At 36.3% G+C, this 26,985-nt stretch overlaps 1 protein-coding gene across 7 annotated transcripts in view; it reads left to right on the top strand.

Annotated features, from left to right (window-relative positions):
* Positions 1–26,985, top strand: part of DIAPH2 (diaphanous related formin 2) — a 992,113-nt gene that overhangs the window by 779,050 nt on the left and 186,078 nt on the right. For all 7 annotated transcript variants that reach the window (XM_026483534.4, XM_057313012.1, XM_026483533.4 and 4 more), the window contains one exon: positions 22,661–22,796. In XM_026483534.4, the coding sequence (XP_026339319.2) occupies positions 22,661–22,796 (136 nt within the window). The remainder of the gene's footprint in view (positions 1–22,660; positions 22,797–26,985) is intronic.

The raw sequence follows: 26,985 nt of genomic DNA on the forward strand, positions 1-26,985 counted from the left end.
GGAGATCTAATAATAAATGGCCTTTTGTATTAAGTGTTTCAAAACCCTCTAGCTCTCTCTCCTTCCCTTCTCCCTGCCCTCTCTGCTACTTAAAACAAAACAGAAAACAAAAAAACCTTTCATTATTTTAATGGCTCCTTTGACTCTTCAACATTGATTCAGTAATATTTTACTAAAGTACTTAAACTTGTCTACATTCACCCCATCACTCTAAGTTGTGAAATCCCAAGGTGTACTGTATTTTCCATGTATAACTCTTGATTAGAGCTATCAATAGGCACAAGAAGTACCTGTGTTTACTCCATTTTATTTGTACTTTCTGGTATTCCACTCCTCATTTGTCAGAATCTCTTTGTGATTTACTATTCACTTATGACTAACTATGACCCCTCAAATCTTCACTATTTATCCATACCCAGCTGTTCCCCTGCTTGTGTTTCTAGGCTTTTTTTTTTTCTTTATGATGAAAATCGTTAGAGAAGGAATATTCTTCAAATATATACCTGATCTTTCTACCTTCTCTAAGTCTTGCCGTCTTCAAAGACCCTTTGAAGAGAATTTCAATTTTTCTCTGTTGGAGAGTTGCTTACCTTAAAGGAAGAGAAATAGTTATAAATTTCACAAGATAAAATCTAGTGTTATTCAATTTGTTAAGTATATTATAGCTTAAGTATAAGCATTCACAGTATGTAGAAAGTAACCTTGAGATTTCATTGTGTAAAGTATCCATAAGTCAAAAAGGCATATAGAAGTTCACATTGAAAGAAATCAAATATAAAACATGATATATATTATTACAAAGTTTTCTACAGGAAGTAAAATCCAGTATGTCTGTAAACTCCCTAATTCCCCATAATAAGTTATGTGTCCAAAAACCAAGCCTAATGGCAAAATCCCTCTATACCAATAAATAAGGCAACTTAAGCAGAAGATTCATGATAAAACCAGAAAACTCTATAAATAATGGCATGGTACCTAGGGAAGAATGAGATAAAGGACAGGTCAGTAGATTGTTAGCATAGTAGGAAAAGTATATTTTCATCAGTAAGTAAACACTGATATTAACTAAATCTAGGTCATGATCAAGGATAGAATCACAAGTGGGATACATTTTATACTGTGGACTGTAGCTGCGGTATTTATATACACATAGAATGCTTGGTTTCCCAGAGTGCAATCACCATTATATAACAATGTCCTTATTATTTCTAGTTTTGAAAAGAGGATTTTGAAGTGATCCCCACACTATAATAATTGTTTTCAGGTATTTTCACAAATCAACTCTTTCTGACTATACCAACACTAGATTCATGGTGTCAAAGAGAGACGAGACACTGTATACTCATTTTATTTTCCTGTTTATAAACTAATGCCTCAGACAAATATACCTATAGAGCCAAAATATCCTAGAAAAGAAACTGAGGATTCCCTATGGGTTTATGCCATAACTCAGGCTCCTGGCATGTTTTCCCCACCCCTTTAGCAGCTAACTAGCTATTCTTTCAAATAAGCTTCTAGAGAAAGCAGTTTTATAACTTTACTTGATTCTACTGCTTTGCCATCTTTGCTGTAAAGTGCTTTTTAATTCTCAGAGTTTCTTTTCTTAGAATTCAAATTCTATCATTCTGACTTCTGGAAATGTGGAAGATATCTGATAAGCTTTGTCATTTCAATAAATATCCAGTTCATGTCCATGGTTATAGTTCTGTTCTTAATCCTATTTTTCCTGAGCTTAATTGTCCATCTTGTGTTTGTGCTTTGGCATTTCCCAAACTTTGAGCACTTTTCTTATTCTTCATCAGACTTCTTTTCAGTTTTTTATATATCCCTTAAACAGAGGAAGATCCAGATTTGTATATGAGGCCTGAGCTTACATAATTTAGGAGGAAGCATTTCAGAAAAATAATATAAAAATAACTTTCTTTTACAAATTTTACAAAAATACATGGCCAGGTAAACACATTGCCAGCACCCTTCCCATGCAAGTGAAGGGTACTGATGCTTTTGCTTCATCAGCTTCATGGTGAATCTGTCTCTACCCTTAGAGTTGTTCTGCCCATAAATTGAGCACAGCTCCTTTAAAAAAAGCCAAACTGTCACAAAGGATAAACCCAAGTAAGAACGTTGTTATCACATGTGCTAAGCTGGTATTTATACTAAATTAACCATCACTATCTTCATTAATTAAGAAATAGCTATTGCACACTTCCTTTGTATTAGGTGCTATATTTGGCTTATACCTAAGAGTATGTATCTAAATATAATACCACACCTTAAGGAAACTAAACCAACTTACTGCCTGCTTTTTCAGTCACTGTTAAACTAAGATGTGAGTGAAACAAACATGCATAAAGGAAATAAATGGACATCTGAATGCGTGTTAAATATAAATATGCATTAACATTATATACAAGAAAGGAGGAGTGCCTTTTGTAGTGATGGTTAATGAAGCAGTTTTGGGGGTCTCCAATTTAATCTGAAGGAGGAGAGGTTTAAAGGTATATTTTCTTTCAATTAATGAAAATAACATATCCTTTATCAATAATATAGCATGGAAGTGTCAGATTAACTTTGGGATCACTATAACTTCTAGGGACTGTGTTGTCACTCTTTTCCATGTCTCATCAGTGCTCCCTTTTGTATTTGTGTTTCTTGTATTCTACTTGTTGTTTAGGGTTATATATATTTCTCTATATATGAAAATTACACTGATTGTTCAGACAACATCAATACAGGGATAGGTGCTACCCCATAATTACTGGAAGGACATCAATATTTTGGAAAGTAGGACAACAACTCATCAAACAATCACTTTCTACTTAGAAGAGCACAGAGTTCTGACTGGCAATCAAGATGGCTTTGTGAAAAGCAAATTGAGCAAAACCATTTTAATTTACTTCTGTGAAAGAATCTGTGCCTTGCAGTCCAAGAGAAATAAGTCTCTGTTTATTTGCTAAGATTTTGATTCCCTCTCTTGTGACATTCATTCTCACTTTTGGCCGAAAAAAAAGTGGGATCTAAAGTCCAGATTCTAGAATACTGTTTCAACTGATAGTAAAATAGTGCTCCAGATGAATGAGTCTGGGAAATTGTCTAAAACAGGACTAACACTAGTACTAGAGAACTAGTGCTTCTTTGGATGACCCCTAAGTGCCCGGAGTACTATGCATATAAAATTTTTTTGGGTGAGTATGTTCCCTCAGAAATAGAATCCAGTTCATTTAGGAATTAATAAAATATAAAATAATTAAGGGCATCATGCAGGTAGCATAGAGACAAGAACATGCACAAATTCATTAGAAAAAGATTTTTGATTCTTACTGGAAGAGTACTAGCCATAAATCATCAGTATATGAGGTGTGGCTATTTTTTAAAGACAAATTGGAAATGTGTAGCGTCAAAGTAATTTTACTCTCCTTGTCAATGGTATGAAAGATAATGACGTTGCCCTAAATATTTTCAGAAATGCCTATTTTTCATTTTCTCTAAGAGTTATGTAGCATATGCTTTAGATCTTTTCAGGATTACTAAATCTTTGCAATTTGAGGGTGGGCTTGAATTTTGAAAATAACCAAAATTGATATTAAGCTTAAGTTTTATGAAGAAGACATGATTGAACTGGGTAACAAAATCTCTGGTCAAAAATATTGTGAATCTAAAGTAATGGACTGATTTCATTTGATTCAGAGGTCAATTCTGAAAGAGAAGTTATAATCGCAATGTAATGGGTCTCACAAAAATAAGTTTATGGCTTCCCAAGGTGGCTATCTGAAGAACAGGATACATGGTTTCAACAGATATATTGGAACCAATCTTATAAGTTTACAATTGCACCTTAAAATGCTATAAAAGAATTGCTGTATGTTAGGAAAATTAAGGCATGGAAAACTGGAAATATTCTTATGCTACATATTGGTTAGCCTATCTCTTAGGTTACTGTTTCCAGTTTTGTCTATTTTTGGGGGGGGAGGGTAAGGGTATATGAGGATGGAGAAGCCTATAATTTAAAAAATAATATCTAACCAGTAGAGAAGACTCATAGGAAAACCTAAACATTATTGAATTTATAAAAGAACTCTGTGAGAGGGTTGTTATTCTAGAAAATCGTATTGAATGGCTTAATTTGGAATCCAAACAAATTTTCCTAAGAGACTGTCTGACCCTGTCCCTCCCCCCAACCTTTACAATACAAATTGAAAAATTCCCCTGTGTTGCATTTGAGAATTAGCCTCACATTTATGGAACTCAGGCATGGCAGTGGTTCCTGGGGAAAAGTTGTACCTCCATGAAGAATTTTTTTTTAAGATGTATGTATTTATTTGAGAGAGAGAGAGAGAGAGAGACCATGTGAGCAGGGGTGGGGGTGGGGAAGGGGCAGAAGGAAAGAGACTCATGTGGACTTCCCACTGAGCATGAAGCCCCACATGGGGCTACATCTCCCCCCCTCCCCCCCAGATCATGACCTGAGCCGAAATCAAGAGTCCGAACGAAACTCAGCCGACTGAGCCACCCAGGTACCCCCTCCATGAAGAAATTTTTAAGGAAGATACTGACCAGGTTTCTATTTCTCAGCAGCCGATGGACAAGATAAGGGCTTAAGGAACTGACAGCTTTTAGTTAGACATAAGGAAGTATTTTCTTTTAGAAGTAATTATCAGCACGGTTTCCTGCAGGAAGTCATGGAAACCTATTCACAAGCAGAGCACAGCAAGTATTTCTTGAGGGCGCTTCCTGTTCTGAGTCTATATTTCTACTTGCCAAAGTAATTTGCAATTCTTATCCAAGTCTCCAAGGTGCTTTTCAGCCCACCCAAATTGGTCTTATCAAAAACCTTATTGATTGTGCTGCCTCTTCCATCTTCTAAGATGGGGACGGCAATAAGGCAGTAAACTCAGCTCTCAGACCTGTAACATACCACTTGTTTTGTCCTTTCACCACACCTGTACCTCCCCAAGATGTTCTCCCATTAAACTATTCTATCAGTCACTTTATAATTTCAGTTTGTTATTTGGTTCAAAATAGAACTTTAAAAAAGTGATAAATTAACGTCCTATAGCTCCTCAAAGTGCTTTGCAGATTTTAATTAAGTTCCATAGAGGCATGTCGATTCAATTGTTTTTCTTGCCTAGATGGAAAGGGAGATACTGAAATACCTATCAAGAAAAATGTGTCTGTGGAAACCTGCAGCATTTGAAAACCTCTTCTATGCTACAGATTGTAGATTAACTTCTAGCTAATCAGAGTTCTGCATTCTAATGGACTGTGACAGGAGAGGCACTTTTTCCTCCAACTTCCGATCACATGTTTTTGCAGTTGGAAGGCAAATTTTAAAAAGAAGGCCTTGGGGATCACAGCCAGCCTTCATTATTGGTGCATGACCGCTTTGTAACCAACTGCAAGTTTAATATCCAAGGAGATTTGCACATAACAGTCTTTTTTTCTTTCTTCTCATTTTTAATAATTTACCCATGAGATCCTCTTCATGACTGCGCTGGTGTGCAAAGATCTGTTCATCTGTCAAACCTCCAGATATACACAGCACTGGAAAGATGCATTAATTTTTTATTTGTTTCCTAAGGAGGCTGAACAGTAAGCTGGTTATACTGACTATAAGAGGGCTACTTCAGTGAACATGTACTAGAATTCATTTAACTGGCTCCCTCACCTGCAGCAGATCAGTTTCTTCTATAAGTGTCCTCTCTGCCAAAATGAAGTCATTTATACAAATAAACTCAAGGAGCTTTTCGTATAAGCCTTCCAACAGAACCCAAGATGGTTTTGTCTTAAACTGGAAGATTACTGGAAAACCTATGTATTACTAGTGATTGTAGCCTGTATTACTAATGTTTGTGCAAATATCTCATTCAAAACAAAGATCTCATTTTTAAAATTAGAACACATCTTTTCGTTTAACTTCAGAGGTCCTGTGTAAATACTTATCTCTACATAAATGAATTTTCACTGCAGAGTGTTGAGCTGTGTCAGCGTGACAAATGTCATGGATACCAGACCTCAGAAACACTAAGCACTGGCATTTTTAAGAAAATAAGTGTAGAGGCCAGTGAACCATAACCTATGGATGATTAGGAAGAAAACCACCACTCAAAGGTAGATAATGTTTTTTTCAAGGCTACTAATATTCTCTACGATAAAGAAATATGAGGTGTGTAGAGAACTATGTGTAGAGATGTTCTTAGTAATTTAATGTTTTGAGAATGCCCAGGCTGGAAACTATTATTATGTAAATAGACTAGCTCTGGCTGCTAATTCTTGGAAAATATGTAGAGTATCTAAAGTTCATCTAGGTTTTGACCTTTTGTGTTATGAAGGCTACAGTAGGAAAGAGGGAGCTAGGAAGTATATTGGGGGTTATTTTATGTAAGGTGATCAGGGGAGGCCTCACTAATGAGACATTTAAGCAGACTTGATGGTGCTAAGAGCAGAGAGATCACAAGTGTAAAGTTGCTGAAGGAAGGAGACCTGGGTTTGTTAATAGAACGACCGAGGAGAAGATGAGGTCAGAGAGGTAGCGGAGGGCCAAACCATGTAAGGCCTTCCAGGCTATTGGAAGAGCTCTTTTTCTTCACCTCTGAGTAAGAATAGATGGATTCTCGGGGCGCCTGGGTGACACAGCAGTTAAGCGTCTGCCTTCGGCTCAGGGCGTGATCCCGGCGTTATGGGATCGAGCCCCACATCAGGCTCCTCCGCTATGAGCCTGCTTCTTCCTCTCCCACTCCCCCTGCTTGTGTTCCCTCTCTCGCTGGCTGTCTCTATCTCTGTCGAATAAATAAATAAAATCTTTAAAAAAAAATAGATGGATTCTCTGACTGATAGAGAGAAAGGAGGAAGAAGGAAGAAGGGGGAAGGAGATAAGGATAGGGCTTTAGGGGAAAGGGAAAATCAAAGGTTGGGAAAGAGAAGTGTAGCCTAGAAAGGAGATTGAGAGAAAACACTTTGGTCTATAGGAAAGAAGGAATATAGTATCTCAGGAATCTAAAAGGGCAGAAAATGTCTATTTTGTTTAATTTGGTTTAGCAGGTTACCTATGGTCTATACATCTATGATTCATACCATATTTATATAGGTTAATAAGCATGACTTTAACATCCATCTACACCATCCATACATTTGTTCAGTGTCTGTTACTGAGACACTGAATATTTGAGCAAGCTAATCAAGCTTTTGATTACCCTAGTGAAAAAGAAAGTTATACTTCTCAGTTACAATTGATTGGTTGTTGAAGTATTCATAAGATCTTGCATAAAAGAAACTTTATAGGTCATTTGTACCATATGTGGAAATCTCTGGTAAAGAAAATATTTATCCGTATTATAGTACTGATAAACTCTTCAGAGGTACTCTCAGACTATAGTTGCTGCAGCTAAAAATTCTTTGCCCTGAGCATTCCTCATGACTCCTTCAATCCAATATGCCCTTTAAACACAGTGAAACTATGCAAAAGGAATATCTAATGTTGTCTGATGTTAATTAAAGAGTAGGGTTCTTTCTTTTCTTTAATGGAAAGCCTTAATTTGTCCCCAGTTGCAGTTGAAAAAATCTAATGAATCATTGCTGCCATCTTATTGTGGGTTTTTTCTGTAATAATCTAAGTGTTCAGTTCTTTGTTCAATGCTGAAAATCTCATTTTGGCTCACATTATATCTTCCCATTTGTTACCTGACGTGATCATTCTAAAATGGGAGTGAGAAAGATCTGGAAGTGTATGTGAGTCTTGATTTACTATTACCTTTGGTATTCTTTCGGATTTTCACCCAGTTGTGCTAACAAATAGGGACCTTGGCCCAAGTTACACATCAGTTAGTGGTAACACACATTGGGATTTGTTTTTCCCAAAAACTCTTATCCTTGGTTGCAGCAAGCACAACACATTGCAGAAGTATCACTGGCAGCCAAAACAATTCAAACAAAGAATGTGTTCGGTATCTATATGAAGCAGAGTAGAAGGGAAGGAAGGAGAATTTTTTAAGATTTTTTAATTTAAATTCAATTTAGTTAATATATAGTGAATTATTAGTTTCGGGGTAAAATTTAGTGATTCATCAGTTGTATATAACACCCAGTGATCATTATATCAAGTGCCCTCCTTAATGCCCATCACCCAGTTACCCCATCCCCCACCCACCTCCTCTCCAGCAACCCTCAGTTTGTTTCCTATAATTAAGAGTCTGTTATGGTTTGCCTCCCTCTCTGTTTTTATCTTATTGTATTTTCAGAAAGCGAATTGTTTTAGGGAAATCTTTTTGTATGATGACGAAAAGGTGGCATATGTAGAATTGTATTTCCTTTTCATTGTCTTGCCCAGGGCATCTCTTGGACAGGGAAAGGACATTGCTGCCATAACCTTGGTTCACTGGTCAGAATAACGTTTCCATTTCTACCTATTTTGCCCCCTGTTATGCCTGGAGTTAAATGAGACACTCCCCCTCCCCCAAATGCAAAAAGGTCATATCATTCATCTTATCTTCTATTTGAAATCCTCCAGTAGATGGTTTTCCAGGAGGACTAGCAGCTTCTTATGGGTAAAGATGGTAAAAGTATAAGAAAGCTTTGCAAGGTCTACAGTAAAGACTGACTGTAGGCTAATTCTCCTGACCTTTCCATAAACCTTTAGGCAGACCAAGTGAATACCACATTCTGAGGTAAGTATTCACAAAAGAAATAAAAGCAAATTTTAATTTTGATGCCGAATGGCCTTTTTTTAGGGTATGTGTGTGCTTCATTTTCTCAGGTTGATGAGAGAACTAAGCTCAGATGTTAAACAAAACAATAACACCAAAAAAAAAAAAAAAAAGAAAGAAATCCATTGCCTTCTAGAATACTTCATTCCTCAGTTTATGCTGTAGTTCCATAAGGTGTGCTGAACCCTAAGATGATGTGTGCATTTCATTATTAGTCCACATAGCAAAATATTCTATGATGTTTTTGTTTCTTAGATTTGTCAGATATGGTATATTAACACAAAAAATTTTCCCAAAAATTTCACATTCATTCTATCTAAATCTTTTTTTCTCATGGCTCAGGAAGGCAAATCCTGTTTGTTCAAAGTTTGTGGGTATGTGTGTTTCATTTCTTCCTATTTTTAACTGATATTGCAAGATTTCCATATCAAAAAGAATGCTTCCTTCTCCCCAGTACACACATATGTGGGCATGCTCCTGAGTTTGTAGAAATGGAGTACACATCCTGAATTGCATGGGACATTGGTATTGCCCACTATGGAATAATATAATAACCACCTCTATTCATTGAACACTTTCTATGTGCTAGCCACTGTACTTAATGGCTTTATATGCAATTTCTCATTAAATTGCAAACCAACACTATGAAGTACATGTATTTCAAAGATCCGGAAAGGGGGCTTAGTGCAATTGAGTAAATGGCTCTACGGGATAAAGCATGATAGTCATTAGCTAGGATTTAAACCAGATTTCTCAGCTCTTGAAGGCCATCTCTTGTTTACAAGAGTATGTTATTCCACTTGAAATGTTTGAATTATGGTTCCTGATTTTAGAGAAACAAAATAAATAGGCTTCTTTCTCATTATTTTTATCCTTAGAATAAAATTACATGTCAGGAATTTTTAGAACTTTATCAGTAAGATGCATAAAAAAATGAAGCCTTTGAATTATCATATTTATCTAGGAAACATAGAAATTTACCAGTATCTATGTCAGTGATTCTTTAATTTAAATTTTAAGTGCTTTGTGTTATTTTAAAAAGAGATAATTAAGGGTTGCAATTTAATATTCAGAAGTGGTTAAGAGGAAACAGAATGAAGGAAAAGCACTGTTTGAATTAAAGCCAAGAGAGAATCAGGTGGTAGGACAACTCAAGATAAAAAATGTGGAGAGAATTTTACGTGTTTCGTTGAGTTTTCATTAAAAATAATATCTTGCTGACTCATGTTTAGTGTATAGAAAGATTTTCAATATAATACATACCAGGTTTCTTTATATTATTGCCAAATGATTTAACTTAGTAATATGTGCACATCTTTCTAACATCCCTGATGAATGAAGAAATATTCAGCAATGTGATCACAGTATGCCTCTGGAACCAGCGTTACCAATTTGTTCACCAAGACATTTCCAATTTACATTTTTTAAGGTTATGTGACTCTAGTCTCATACAGCTTTCAATACTATAATGAATTGCAAGTCTTGCCAAGTATATTCACACAGGTATCTAAGGTGATCCAAAACTTAAAGGAGAAAAGAATAAATTTTGTTTTTTAATAAATGCCAAGTGATAGTCATATATATGGATTTTTAAAATTACCTTGGATCCCAATAATATGGTATAGTTAAAAAAATCATGTTCAGTATGCTTATGAGGGTAGACTATCAAGATATGCTACACTTCTAGTCATAGATCAAACACGTGTCATTTGTGTCTTAATGACCAAATTGTTACTGTTCAAACTTTCAGATATTTCTATTAATAAGAAATGCCACCATGTATTGAGCGTTTCTCCTATACCAGGCATTGTCTTCAGTGTTTTATATAAACATTATTTCCCCTAATCTATTTACCAGCCAAGTAATTTGAGTAGTAGTATCTCCATTCTACAGATGTGGAAACTAAAGCTCAAAGAGATGAGGTAACTAACTTGTTCAAGGACACATAGCTTTTAGGATAAGTGATGGGAGCTTGGAATTGAAACCAGGTTTATCTCACTCCAAGATTCATTTCCCTTCTTAATGGTTTCACTTCTCCGTCCCTCAAATATCAGATCACAGTGCTTGCAAAGTGCTTCTGCAGTCACTAGTGGGTTAGTAAACCTTTGAGGACAATGGAAGGAAGGAGTGGTTTTGGTGGTGGTGGTTTTTGCTTTCAAGTATCATAACAAGATTGGACGATGCTTGCTTCGTATAGACTTGACATGAATGAAGCAGGCATCTGAACCCCTTGGAATTTTCTGAAACATTTTCATCCATTTCTTAAAGCTTAATTGGAATAAATGAGAGGTCTTAGCATTTACATGAACTTCTTCTCCATATGACATTTTTAGTCCATAGGTCTCATTTGTTAATTATGCACAGCAAGGGAAATAAGATTTTTAATTTATTCATATTTTTCAGCAAGGCAATAGAGATTTCAATGAGAGATTTAAAATTAGGTTGGTGAATATATTTTGCAGTAAATCCTAGAGACATTTTCTGTTATATTTTGCCCCTATTGTACTTCTTACTGACTCTTGAAAAATAGATATGCCAGTAAAACTGAGACTTTTTTTCGGTAAACATTTATCTTGTATGAAGTTACCACCAAGACACTTGCTCAATTAGCATCCTTTTAAAAGAATACAGTCCTGTACATTGAAAGAATCTAATCAGTTGGCATTTCCAACCCTAAGAAATTATGATTGATGCTTCCTTGAGAATGATGTTTAAATACTCATGACTAAGTGTTTTAAAATGTTTAGTGAGGCTTGACAAATATAAAGTGTTGTTAACCACTGTCAGTTATTTAAGGGATTTTTAAAACCTAAGTTTAAATTTACTCCTATTGCTTTTATTCTTTTAATTATTTTGGGTTTTGTTTTCTAAGAATTAGGATGAAAAGAATACATCCCATCCCTCAAAGGAGTTTTCTCCTCGTGAGCTTTTACATCTTTAGGAGAGTTCGAGTCTTGAAATTTCTTATCTTTCACTCTAGTAAAACTAAAGATCGTTGATATGAAACCACAGTTAAGATTTCCCTTTCTCTTTTAAAATTTTTTCCTTGGGGTGCCTGGGTGGCTCAATCGGTTGAGCTTCTGCCTTTGGCTTGGATCATGGTCGCGGGGTCCAGGGATGGAGGCCCCACATGGGGCTGCCTGCGCAGCAGGGAGTCTGCTTCTCTCTCTGCCTCTGCCCCTCCCCCGACTCGTGTGTGCTCTCTTTCTTTCTCTCTCTGAAATAAATCTTTAAAACAAAAAATAAAATAAAATAAACTTTTTTTCGTAAGGAGAGAGTGTGTCCCATTTCCAATTTCCTGAAGCCAGAGCCAAAGAATAAAAACCCCAAGAGAAATAGGGTCTTCTTTTCAGCACGTGAGACCTCTTCATGAAGGCGGAAATGGCGATATCAGAACCAGAATCTTACTCCACAGTCTGCGTTGCTTGAAAAATACATGCCTTTGTAGATGCTTCATTCATTTTCATTAATACCAAACCACAGAAATTATTTTCCTCTTTTGTGTTTGCCTCTTTAGGATTACACATGCCATTTCAAATTGTGCAGTTGTTTTGTTATTAAATCTATTCCTGAAACATTTAGGACGTAAACCGATGGGCCATTATTTGGTCTGTTTCATCATTTACTAGATCTACATTCATGTTGTCTTAGTAGTGCCAGTTGCAAGCCCCCCTTTTGTAGAGAAATTTAAACTTCACATATGCTAAATCTCTCCATTAGTGATTCTTCAATAATAATTATTGACTTATTTTCTTCTACTCCCAATTGTGTCAGTATAGATATTTATATAAGCTTTTTAAGTTTTACTCTATTTTCAAGAAACAAAGAAGAAAGAAATACATAATGGCTGCTACAGAAATAGTATGATTCAAGTCCATGAGCCGTATAATGCCTATCACTGATCTGTATCAACATTTCTGTTCTCAAATATGGCTTAAATTTGGGCTATTTTTATATTTTTATAATCATTCAGTTTCTTAGTCCATGAGAGGATGCTTATAAAAAATCAACAGTCTTGGAAATAAGATTGCCAGATTTATCAAATAAAAATACTGGATGCCCAGTTAAATCTGAATTTCATATAAACCATGGATAATTTTTTAGTATCAATGTATCACAAATATTACATGACTTTTTTAGTATAAGTATATCCCACACAATACCCAACGCCTACTTGGATATTGTGTGAGATATACTTAAACTAAAAATTATATATGGTTTATCTGATACTAAAATTAAAATTTAACTGAACATCTTGTATTTTATCTGGCAACTCTACTTGGAGGCGTCATGGTAGCATAAGTGATCATATGTGGTTCTGCTATGTAAGTAGCTATGTAGCCTTGGGCATCTGACTTAAACTACCTGAGCCTAAGTTTTATCACCTGCAAAATAAGAACAAATAATAGTTACTTTGCAGATTTTCTATAAAGATTCAAAATTATTTACTTAAAACATCTGGCACATAATAAATTTCCATTGAGGGATAGCTGTTATTATCAGAACAAGGAAAACTACAAATGCAAGTTACCATTTTTTTCATCTTTATAATAAATGACAGCACTCAGCACCCAAACAACTCTTTAGATTGATATTAGAAGAGTCCAGCCAGACTCTTTCACCAGATCAGACATTTGACCAGTAATAAAATATACATAAGGATTAACCTCCCTTCTGTCCCCCTACTGTTAACCTCCTCTTATGTAATTTACCAAAGATCATAAACTTGTTACATCAGAGCCTGAATATATGTTGCCTTTTCACATTGTCTTTTTTCCTAAGTTATACTTTTATTTAAATCCTATCTTTCTCAAACATCCTTAATTTTATTTTTATTGACATATAATTTACATATAAATTATGGTAATCACTTACCTACTTTCTGTCTATGGATTTTCCTATTCTGGACATTACACATAAATGAAATCATACCATATTTGGCCTTTTGTGTCTGATTTCTTTCACTTAACGGAATATTTTAAGGTTCATCCATGTTGCAGCATATATCAGTACTTTATTCTTTCTGTGGTTGAATGCATTCCATTATATGGATAAATACCACATTTTGTTTATAATCTGGCTCCTTGCTCAGCACGGAGCCTGCATCTCTCCCTGCTTGCTGCTCCCCCCGCTTGTGTTCTCTCTCTCTTTCTCTGACAAATAAATATAAAATATTTTTTAAAAGTTAAAAAAATAAAAAATAGGTTAAGAACTATATGATCCCTTCAGTAGATGCAGAAAAAGCCGCTTTTTCCATTTTTTTTATTTTTTTAATAATATTTTTATATTATATTATGTTAGTCACCATACAGTACATCCCTGGTTTTTGATGTAAAGTTCCATGACTCATTAGTTGTGTATAACACCCAGTGCACCATGCAATACGTGCCCTCCTTACTACCCATCACCAGCTTATCCCATTGCCCCACCCCCACCAATCTGAAGCCCTCAGTTTGTTTCTCAGAGTCCATAGTCTCTCATGCTTCATTCCCCCTTCTGATTACCCCCTCTTTCTTTATCCCTTTCTTCTCCTACCGATCTTCCTACTTCTTATGTTCCATAGATGAGAGAAACCATATGATAATTGTCTTTCTGTGCTTGACTTATTTCACTTAGCATTATCTCCCCCAGTGCCGTCCATGTTGTAGCAAATGTTGAGAAATCGTTCTTTCTGATAGCTGAGTAATATTCCATTCTATATAAGGACCACATCTTCTTAATCCATTCATCTGTTGAAGGGCATCTCGGCTCCTTCCACAATTTAGCTATTGTGGACAATGCTGCTATGAACATTGGGGTGCATATGGCCCTTCTCTTCACTACATCTGTATCTCTGGGGTAAATAGCCAGGAGTGCAATGGCTGGATCATGGCGTAGCTCAATTTTTAACTTTTCAAGGGACCTCCAAACTGTTTTCCAGAGTGGCTGTACCAACTTGCCTTCCCACCAACAATGTAGGAGGGATCCCCTTTCTCCTCATCCTCTCCAACAATTGTTGTTTCTTGCCTTGTCTATTTTTGCCATTCTAACTGGCGTAAGGTGGTATCTTAGTGTGGTTTTGATTTGAATTTTCCTGATGGCTAATAAGGATCTAAATCCTTTTCACGTGTCTGATTTGAATTTTCCTGATGGCTAATAAGGATCTAAATCCTTTTCACGTGTCTGTTAGCCATTTGGATGTCTTCATTGGAAAAGTGTCTGTTCATGTCTTCTGCCCATTTTATGATTTGTTTATTTGTTTCTTGTGTATTGAGTTTGAGAAGTTCTTTGTAGATCTTGGATACCAGTCTTTTATCTGTAGTGTCATTTGCAAATATATTCTCCCATTCCATGAGCTGCCTCTTAGTTTTTTTGACTGTTTCCTTGGCTGTGCAGAAGCTTTTTATCTTGATGAAGTCCCACAAGTTCATGTTACCTTTTGTTTCTCTTGCCTTTGGAGATGTGTCATGAAAAAAGTTGCTCTGGCCGATGTCATAGAGGTTGCTGCCTATGCTCTCCTCTAGGATTTTGATGAATTCCTGTCTCACATTGAGGTCTTTCATCCATTTGGAGTTTATCTTTGTGTATGGTGTGAGAGAGTGGTCAGGTTTCATTCTTTTGCATGTAGCTGTCCAGTTTTCCCAGCACCATTTGTTGAAGAGACTGTCTTTTTTCCACCAGATGTTTTTTCCTGCTTTGTCAAAGATTACTTGCCCAAAGAGCCAAGGGTCCATTTCTGGGTTCTCTATTCTGTTCCATTGGTCTATGTGTTGTTTTTGTGCCAGTACCATGCTGTCTTTGTGATCACAGCTTTGTAGTACAACCTGAAATCCGGCATTGTGATGCCCCCAGCTTTCTTTTTCCTTTTCAACAATTCCTTGGCAATTCGTGGCCTTTTCTAGTTCCACACAAATTTAAGAGCTATTTGTTCCAGTTCTTTGAAAAATGTCATTGGTATTTCGATCAGGATGGCATTGAAAGTGTAGATTGCTCTGGGTAGCATGGACATTTTAACTGTGTTAATTCTTCCGATCCATGAGCATGGAATATTTTTCCATCTTTTTGTGTCTTCTTCAATGTCTTTCAAGAGTGATTTGTAATTTCTAGAATATAGATCCTTTACGTCTCTTGTTAAGTTAATTCCAAGATAATGTATGATTTTTGGTGTTATTGTAAATGTGATATATTCCCTAATTTCTCTTTCTTCAGTCTAATTGTTTGTGTATAGAAATGCAACTGATTTCTGAGCATTGATTTTGTATCCCACCACATTACTGAATTGCTCTATAACTTCTAATAGTTTGGGAGTGGATTCTTTTAGGTTTTCCATAATGAGTATCATGTCAGCTGCAAAGAGAGACATTTTGACTTCTTTGCTAATTTGGATACCTTTTATCCCTTTTTGTTGTCTGATTGCTGTTGCAAGGACTTCTAGTACTATGTTGAATGATAGTGGCAAGAGTGGGCATCCTTGTCATGTTCCTGATCTTAAGGGAAAGGCTTCTAGCTTTTCCCCATTGAGAATGATATTTGCTGTAGGCTTTTCATAGATGGTTTTTATGAGATTGAGGAATGTACCCTCTATCCCTACACTCTGAAGGGTTTTAATCAGGAAACGATGCTGTATTTTGTCAAATGCTTTTTCTGCATCTATTGAGAGGATCAAATGGTTCTTGACTTTTTTCTTGTTGATATGATATATCACACTGATCGATTTGCAAATGTTGAACCACCCTTGCATCCCAGGGATGCATCCCATTTGGTCATGATGGATAATCCTTTTAATGTACTGTTGGATCCAATTAGCTAGCATCTTGTTGAGAATTTTGGCGTCCATATTCATCAGGGGTATCGGTCTGTAATTCTCCTTTTTGATGGGGTCTTTGCCTGCTTTGGGGATCAAGGTAATATTGGCCTCATAGAATGAGTTTGGTAGCTTTCCTTTTGTTTCTATTTTTTGAAATAGCTTTAGGAGAATAGGTATTATTTCTTCTTTGAATGTTTGGTAGAATTCCCTGGGAAATCCATCAGGCCCTGGCGTTTTGTTTTTTCGAAGGTTTTTAATCACTCTTTCAATCTCTTCATAATTAATTGGTCTGTTTAAAAAATCAATTTCTTCCTTTTTCAGTCTTGGTAGTTTATAGGTTTCCAGGCAGGTCTCCATCTCTTCCAGGTTGCTTAATTTATTGGCATAAAGCTGTTGATAAAAGATTCTAATAATCCTTCCTATTTCATTGGTGTTGGTTGTGACCTCTCCCTTTTCATTCATAATTTTATTAATTTGGGTCCTTTCTCTATTCTTTGGGATAAGTCTTGCCAGTGGTTTTTCTATTTTATTAATTCTTTCAAAGAATCAGCTTCTAGTTCTGTTGATCTGTTCTGCTGTGCTCCTGGTTTCTAATTCATTGATTTCTGCTCTAATCTTGGACAGCTGCCTCCTCTTGTGTGGATTAGGCCTGTCCCTCTCTTGCTGCTCCAGCTTCTTGAGGTGAGAATATAAAAACTGCATTTTAGATTTTTCTATTCTTTTGAGTGAGGCTTGGATGGCTATGTATTTTCCCCTTAGGACTGCCTTTGCAGTGTCCTATAGGTTTTTGACCAGTGTGTTTTCATTCTCATTGGTCTCCATAAATTGTTTAAATTGATTTTTGATTTCCTCATTTATTGAATCATTCTTGAGCAGGATGGTTCTTAGTGTCCAAGTGTTTGAGTTTCTTCCAAATTTTTCCTTGTGGTTGAGTTCCTTTTTCAAAGTGTTGTGGTCTGAGAATATGCAGGGAATAATTTCTGTCTTTTGGTATCAGTTGAGACCTGTTTTGTGGCCCAGAACATAGTCTATTCTTGAGAATGTTCCGTGGGCATTAGAATTGAATGAGTATTCTTTGGTTCTGGGGTGTAGTGTTCTATATATATCTATGAGGTCCAGCTGGTCCAGTATGGCATTCAAAGCTCCTGTTTCTTTGTTGATTTTCTGCTTAGGTGATCTATCTATTGCTGATTGTGGAGTGTTGAGGTCCCCTACTGTTAATGTATTTTTATCTGTATGTCTCTTTATTCCGGTTAAGAGTTGGCTTGTGTATGTTGCTGCTCCCCTGTTGGGGGCATAGATATTTATAATTGTCATATCCACTTGTTGGATACATCCTTTAGAATAATATAGTGTCCTTCTGTATCTCTAACTACAGTCTTTAGTTTAAAATCCAATCTGTCTAATATGAGAATTGCTACTCCAGCTTTCTTTGAAGGTCCATTGGCCTAAAGATGGTTTTCCATTCCTTTACTTTCAGTCTGAATGTATCTTTAGGTTCAAAATAAGTCTCTTCTAGACAGCAAATGGATGGGTCATGTCTTTTTATCCAGTCTGCAACCCTGTGGCTTTTTATGGGACCATTTAGGCCATTTACATTGAGACTGATTATTTAGAGATATGATTTTAATGATGCCATGTTGCCTGTAAAGTCTTTGTTTCTAGAGATTGTGACTTTCTGTTCTGTATCACTCTTGGAGCCTTTTTACTTTTATAGAACCCCTCTTAATATCTCCTGTAGGGCTGGTTTCGTGGTTACGAAATTGGTCAGTGACTGGTGATTCTGGAAGGTCTTTATCTCTCCATCAGTTCTGAATGACAGTCTTGCTGGATAAAGGATCCTTGACTGCATGTTTTTCTCTGAAGGAGCTTTAAAAATGCCCCCCAACCCTTTCTCTCATTCCAGGTCTGTGTAGACAGGTCTGACATAATTCTAATACCTTTGCCTTGGTACTTGAGAAATTTCTTTGCCCTGGCTGCTTTCAGTGCTGTATCCTTGGATCTAATATTTGCGAATTGCGCTATGACGTGCCGTGGCGTAGGTTTGTCGTGGTTGAGCTTGGGAGGGGTCCTCTCTGCCTCTTGGACACGAATGCTTGTTTCCTTTGCTAGATTAGGGAAGTTTTCAGCTACAATTTGTTCAAATATCTCTTCTAGACCTCTGTTTTTCTCCACCTCCTCGAGGATGCCAATGATTCTGACATTGGAACGTTTTGTTGAGTCAGTAATCTCCGGTAACCTACATTCTTGAGATTGGATTTTTTTGAGCCAAGTTTCTGTTTTAGCTTTCTCTTGTACTAACCCATCCTCCAATTTGCTAATACGTTCTTCTGCCTCATTCACCCTGGTTGTCAGAGCCTCTAGTTCTGACTGCATTTGGTTCATAGAATTTTTACTTTCTGCCACATTTGTTTTCATTTCCGCCCTTAGATATTCTATATTCTCATTAACATTTTTGTTAATACTTTTTTCAAGTCTACACATCTACTTGACCATTGTTACTCTGAATTCCATTTCTGATAATTTGGTTATATCCATATCCATTAGTTCTGTGGCAGAGGCCACAGACTCATTGTCTTTTCTTTGCTGGGGGGATTTCTCCTTCTCGTCATTCTGATGAGGAGAGGTTGCGGGGTTGTCCAGAGCCGAAAGTATTGACCAGGACCCATGCTGTGTGCACTTGTTTTATAGGGACCTTAGGGATGTGGGCTTCTTGATTTTTTCAGCCTGCCTTCTGGGGTAGGGGTCTGCCACATTGATACTGACACAACCCTGTTTGGGTAGAGTCTCCATGTCCCCTGCGAGGGGGGTTGGGGATGGGCACACTGTGAGCCAGTATTTGATCTCTGGTGGCTTTCCCTGGTGGTTTGTTTTGCCTCTTCTGAGAGTCAGAGCAGCAGTAGCCGAATCCCAGCCTCTGTCTCAGAACATAGGGATCGCATACTGCTCTCCACTGGGGTCTTCTGGCCACTTTAACTCTCTTTCTGTTTGTGCTGCTAAACCCTGCAGCATCCCGGGATGTGCGCCCCACACCTGGCGTCCCAGCCCTCACTTCCAGGGCCAGCAAGTCTCTCTCCTTTGTGTTTATAACACCACCAGCCGCCCCCGCGCGCTCTGGAGCTCCGTCTCAGTGTGGTTCGTGCACTCCGGAACTCCGGTTTTCAGTCTGGTCGCGCACATCTCCGGCTCACGGTCTCAGTCTGCTCTCTTGCGGGTGCCGGTCCACGAGTCAGCCCGCTCCCCTGAGCTGGTGGCTACCGCTTCCTGGCTCCCGAATGCGGCGGCTCCCTCCCCCTTCCGTTTATCTTCCCTTATCTCTGCGTGGATTCACGGCTCCCCACTTCGTACCTCAATAATCAGCGATGGAGATGTTCATTTGTAGAGATCCAGATGTATCTTTCTGCGTCTCCGGCTAATTCCATGGATGTTCAGGATGGTCTGGTACCTATCCATCTCGACTTAGGAGACCAGCTGAAAAATGCGTCCCCTACTCCTCCGCCATCTTAACTCCTCACTCGCAGAAAAAGCCTTTAACAAAGTACAACATCCATTCATGATAAAAACCCGTAACAAATAGATTTAGTAGGAACATATCTCAACATCATAAAGTCTATATATGGAAAAACCACAGCTAATATCATCCTCAATGTGGAAAAACTGAGAGCTTTTCCTCTATGGTTAGGAACAAGACAGGGATGTCCACTTTAACCACTGTTATTTAACATAGTACTGGAAGTCCTAGCTTCAGCAGTCAGACAACAAAAAAGAAATAAAAGGCATCCAAATTGGCAAGGAAGAAGTCAAACTTTTGCTATTTGCAGATAACATGATACTCTATATAGAGAACCTGAAATACTCCACCAAAAATTGCTAGAACCAATAAACTAATTCAGTAAAGCCACAGGATACAAAATCAATGTAGAGACATCTGTTTCATTTCTATACACCAATTATGAAGCAACAGAAAGAGAAACTAAGGAATCAATAACATTTACAGTTGCACCCAGAACAATAATATACCTAGGAATAAATCTAACGAAAGAGGTGAAAGACCTGTACTCTGAAAACTGTGAGATACTGATGAAAGAAATTGAAGAGGGCACAAAGAAATGGAAAAACATTCCACGGTCATGGATTGGAAAAATAAATATTGTTAAAATGTCTATAGTACCCAAAGCAATCTACAATTTTAATGTAATCCCTATCAAAATGCCACGAGCATTTTTTACAGGGCTAAAACAAATAATCCTAAAATTTGTATAGAACCACAAAAGACCCTGAATAGCCAAAGCAATCTTGAAGAAGAAAAGCAAACCTAGCAGCATTACAATTCTGGACTTCAAGTTATATTACAAAACGGTATTCTTCAAAACATTATGTTACTGGCACAAAAACAGACACATAGATCAGTGATACAGAATAGAAAACCCAGAAATGAACCCACAATTAATATGGTCAGTTAATCTTTGACAAAGCAGGAACGAATATCCAATGGGAGAAAGACAGTCTCTTCAACAAATGATGTTGGGAAAACTGGACAGCCCACTATACACAAAAATAAATTCAAAATGGATGAAAGACCTAAATGTGAGACAGGAAACCATCAAAACCCTAGAGGAGCACGCAGGCAGTAATCTCTTTGACATCAGCTGTAGCAACTTCTTTCTAGTTATGTCTCCTGAGGCAAGGGAAACAAAAGAAAAAATAAACTATTTGGACTTCATCAAAGTAAAAAGCTCCTGCACAGTGAAGTAAACAATCAACAAAACTAAAAGGCAACCTATGGAGTGGGAGAAGATATTTGCAAATGACTTATCTGATAAAGGGTTAGTATCCAAAATATAAAAAGAACTTACAAAACTCAACACCCCAAAACTGAATGATCTGATTAAAAATGGTCAGAAGACATGAATAGACATTTTTTCAAAGACATCCTGATGACCAATAGACACATGAAAAGATGCCCAACATCACTCTTCATCAGGGAAATACAAATCAAAACTATAATGAGATATCACCTCACACCTGTCAGAATGGCTAAAATCAACAGCACAGGAAACAACAGGTATTGGCGAGGATGTGGAGAAAGTGAAACCCTCTTGCGCTGTTGGTGGGAATGCAAACTGCTACAACCACTGTGGAAAACAATATGGAAGTTCCTTAGAAAGTTAAAAATAGAACTAACTACACTATGATGCAGCAATTGCACTACTAGGTATTTACTCAAAGAATAAAAAGATACTAATTCAAAAGGATACGTGCACACCTATGTTTATGGCAGCATTATCTACATTAGCCAAATTATGGAAACAACCCAAGTGTCCATCGATTGATGAGTGGATAAAGAAGAGGTTATATATATATGTATATTATATCATATATATTATATTATATATTACAATTATAATATAATATATAGTTATATACATAGTTATATATAATATATAAATATTAATATATATAAATATATAACTATGTATAGTTATATATTATATTATATATATATTATATATAAAGAAGAGGTTTTATATATATATAAAATACACACACATATATACACACACACATTTCAAAAAGAATGAAATCTTGCCATTTGCAATGACATGGATGGAACTAGAGAATATTATGTTAAACAAAATAGTCAATTAGAGAAAGACTCATACCATATGATTTCACTCATATGTGGAATATAAGAAGTGAAATAGATGAAGAAAGGAGTAAAAAAAAAAGTGAGAGTGAGGCAAACCAGGAAATAGACTCTTAGCTATAGAGAACAATCTGAGGGTTGCTGGAGGGCAGGTGAGGGGGGCATGGGTTAAACAGGTGATGGGGTTTAAGAAGTGCACTTGCTGAGATGAGCATGGGGTGTTGTATGCAAGTGTTGAATCATTATATTGTATGCCCGAAATTAATACTACACTGTTTGTTTACTAACTGGAATTTAAATAAAAACTTAATAAAGCCTGAGTTATTTCCAGTTATTTTTCAAGAAGGTCTGTCTTAGAATTATTTGTTTCTCTCGAAAGTCTATACGTGGACCTTGAAGCTGCTATAATATTTTACCATCTCTGAGCACCCACATCCATGTGTACGTACATACAATTTTAAAGTTGTGCAGCTCCTACAACATACAAGTAATGGAAGGATTTGTGTTTAACTTTGTTTATATATACAGGAAGCAGTGAAAGAAAACAACAAGAGAAAAGAAATGGAAGAGAAGACTAGGAGGGCAAAGCTTGCAAAAGAAAAAGCTGAACAAGAAAAGTTAGAACGCCAGAAGAAAAAGAAACAACTCATTGATATAAACAAAGGTATGAAGTACTTTCAATTTCTTAAGGATATATAAAGTACAAAATAATTTAACTTAATTATTTTGGATTATAATGTAAATAATTGTGTTCTTGGTAGAAAATTCACAATATTATTAGTTATTTGTGTCATATTTCTCTCATAATATTATCTATATTTCTTATCACCCTACACTGAGCACTCGGGATTTTTGAGAAAGAACCAGTGCAAGGTAATATATTGTTGAAATGGTCTTTTTTCCCTTCATTTATTTTATCAAATTATATAATATTATGTTCTGGATGATGCAGTGGTGAGGAAAGAAGAGGGTGAGATGAAAAGAGAAAAACGTATGGGGAGACGAGCCTTCTGGCTCTAATTTCATTTTGTTGACACATGTCTGTTGACAATGCAGTAATAACAGTTTTCCTTAGGGCCTTGAACATTTCAAGTCTTAATACATATTGACAGCAGTATTATAAGTTGAAAAAAAAAATAGAGAGACATCTTATTCAACTGTGAGCCTAAGAACAAAGATGTTGTATGTCCACATAGTATAAAGTAAGTTGTTTTCTTGGTTAGCAAAAATGTTAGTATATTAAAGGTAGGGGTTTGGGTTTTATTTTGTTTTCTTTTTAAAGAAGAGAGGGTAAGTAAAATGATTGGCACCACATAGCTGCACTCTGCAAATTTAAGAAAAATTAAGGAAAAGCATAGCCTTGGCGACTGAGGGTTAGAGAATTTAAAAATGAAACAAAATCTCAACAAGCTACAAGAGAACATGACTAATATGGGTCACCTATTTCTTAATATAATAACAGTAAAAATTGCAAGCACTGTGTAATGTTGACCATGTGCCAAGCACTGTTCTAAGACTTTGACATGTTTTAAGTCAATTAATCCTCATAACATGAGAAGTAGATACTGTTATCACCTCATACATTTGAGGAAACTGAGGTTCATAGAAATTAAAGAACTTACCCAAGATCACACAAATACGAAGTACAACACCAAGATTAGAATCGAAGTAGTCTGGCTATAGAATCTTTGCACTTATAAATGCCATTGTCACATAATAGTAACTAACAGCCATTACTAACGTGTACCATTTACTGTGTGCCAGGAACTGTTGTAGGAGTTTTCTATATATGAATACATTTAGTCCTCTTAAAACCCTATTAGGAAAGGGCTACTATCTCATTTTAAGATGAGGAAAGTGAGGCACAGAGAAGTTAAGTAACTTACCCAAGTTCATAAAGACAGTAAGAAGTAGAATCTAGGCAGTCTGTGGTCAGATTTAATTATTAATTATTTATTTTGATCATAACTTTTAATTATAATTAACCACTATCAGTTATTCTACAGTAATGTCTCTTAATGGCTAAACTTCTGAAATGATATCTATACCATTAAGTTTATTCTTTATACTTTTAAAATATATAAGAATTTTTAGGAATCCACTAAAGTTTATCTTTTCTACCTAGGAAATAAATATAACATCATTTTAAAAGAAGAAAATAAATTAACAACCAAGGTTAAAAAAGAGCAGCATCAACATAATTTAGCAAACAGACTTCATAATTAGGCTCAAAAGAATTAGTCCTGACTGAAAATACTCAATTAGGAAAAGCACTGGAGTATGCATGGTAATGGGTATTTGTAGGAAGTTCTTACTTAAAAGGTGATGGAGTCAGTAGAATAGTCTAAAAATTACTCCCTTTTGTGCGTGGACAAGTAGTGAGATAAGAGTATGGGAGAAGTAGAGGACAGATTGTGCATTCTCCTGGCTATGCTAAGGGCTTTACCCTGAAAGCTATGGCAAGCCCATGAGTATTTATAAATGGTAAAGTGATGTGCTCACACAGATTTCTTAGAAAGATCATTTTGACAGGACCATAGAGAATGGATCAGAAGGAGAAGGGCCTGTGATAACAGAAGTCATAAAGTTATAGTCCTGACAAGAGATGATGGTGGCTTGTATTAATGCAGTGGTAGTGAAGTTAGAGAAGTTACCAATAAGAGGTACATAAGATGTGGATATATAGAGACAGATTTATTTAAAGGAATTGGCTCATGTGATTATGGAAGCTGGCAAATCCAAAACCTGCAGAGCAGGGTGTCAGGATGGCCCCAGGGAAGAGCCAGCGCTGTAGTTCAAGTCTGAAGGCAGTTGGCTTGCAGAATTCCTCCTCACCCAGGGGAGGTCAGTCTTTTAATCCATTCATGCCTTCATTTGATTGGATGAGGCCCACCGACATTAGGCAGAGTAATCCACTTTACTCAAAATCGACTGATTTAAATGTTAATCTCATCCAAAAAGACCCTCACAGAAACATCCAGAATAATGTTTAAATAAATATCTAGCCACTGTGGCCTAGCCAAGTGGACACACAAAATTAACCATTACCAGAGGCGTATTAAATGGTAGAACTGACTGACTCTGATGATTGATTAGATGTGGGAATTGAGAAAAGGAGGCATTAAAGAAAGTGATACCCTTCATAAAGAAAAAAATTCAGAAATAGAGCAGATTTCATCAGGAAGGCTACAATGATTAGTGTCGTTTTGAACAAGTTTCATTTTCAGACCTTTTGGAAAGATGGGAAATGTCTAAGTAGCCATTGTATGTCATATGCATGTGAAACTCGGGAAAGAGGTTTGGACTAGACAGAGAGACTTGAGAATCATAGGTTTTTGATGATTAAAGTTAGGGCATATTAGTTTGCTAGGGCTTCTGTAACAAAGTACCACAAACTAGGTAGCTTAGAACAATAGAAATTTATTGTTTCATAGTTCTAGAGAACAGAAATCTGAAATCAAGGTGTAGGAAGGGCCATGCTCTTTCTGAAAATGCTAGGGAAGGACTTGATCTAGCCTCTTTTCTAGCTTCTGGTAGTGCCTTGGTTTGTAGCAGCATAACTTCAGTCTTCACGTGCATTATCCCTGTGTGCTTGTCTGCCTCTTCACATGGTATTCTTTTTATTAGGACACCAGTCATATTGGATTAAGGGTCACACCTATTCCAGTATGACCTCACCCTAATTAATTAGACATTTCAACCCATAACATATGAGTTTGAATGAAATCACCAGGGTAAAGTATAAATCAGAGGTTCTGAAAGTATTTGGTCTCAGAACCCATTTGCACTTTTAAAAATTATTGTGGACCCCAAATACCTTTTGCTTATTTGGGTAATATATATTGACATTTATCATGCTAGAATTCAAACAGACATAATAAATAAAATTAGATAAATCATTTGAAAACTTTTTACTTACTAGTTCTGTTAAAATAACAAAGGAAGCCTATTACATGCTAAATAACATCTTTTTATGAAAAGTAGCTTTACATTCTAACCTCCTGGCCCCCCAAAAAATATTAGTAAGAAGAGAAAATTTAGTATTGCAAATTTCTTCAAAATCTGGCTTAATAAAAGACAGCTTGATTCTTATACTGCTTTTACATTCAGTCTAACGCAGTATCATTTGTCCTGTGGCTTCTGGAAAACACTATAAACTCATCAAAGAATGAGAGAGAAAAAGGCAAAAAAGTACCCCTATTCTTAATGAAGATAGTTTTTACCTTGCATATTTGAAGTGATCTCAGAGGCCCCCACAAGTCCCTAGACCACACTTTGAAAATGTCTGGGGTGAATAATGAAAAGAACAAGCAGTCAAGACAGAGTCTGTTGAGTTTTGTGGCAAGAACATAATCTTGCCCCCACACTGCATTGCACCCTTCCCTTTCCCCAAGTATTTATCAACCTTTCACTATTTCCCTAAAAATATACCTGTAATAGAAAGAAAAAAGAAAGAAAGGAAGGACTTATTTTGCTGTCTCTAGTATATATTTTCATTTCCCAAGATTTGATCAATTACCTCTTCAAATATCATTAAAGCAATAGAATGAGGATCCAAATAAGTTTTTATGCAAATGCTTAGCTGAGTGAATTGAATATGAAAGACACACTTCAAAATAAGATTTATCTTTTGGGTATTGTTGCCATATCTCTATTTAGAGATCAAAGAGTAAACTTTACTCTTAGGTTCTTGATTTGTGGCCTATATGTTGCAAATACTTTGTTATTATTATTATTATTGTCATTGTAATATTATTTTACACTTAAAAGTATATGTGTACTAATAGTGTGTTAGTACTTATAAATATGTTTCAAAAAGAGATTCTTCCTTTGGAATTGTGCAGCCTTAAGAA

Source organism: Ursus arctos, chromosome X (assembly GCF_023065955.2).
Source record: "Ursus arctos isolate Adak ecotype North America chromosome X, UrsArc2.0, whole genome shotgun sequence".
Classification (NCBI taxonomy): Eukaryota; Metazoa; Chordata; class Mammalia; order Carnivora; family Ursidae; genus Ursus; species Ursus arctos.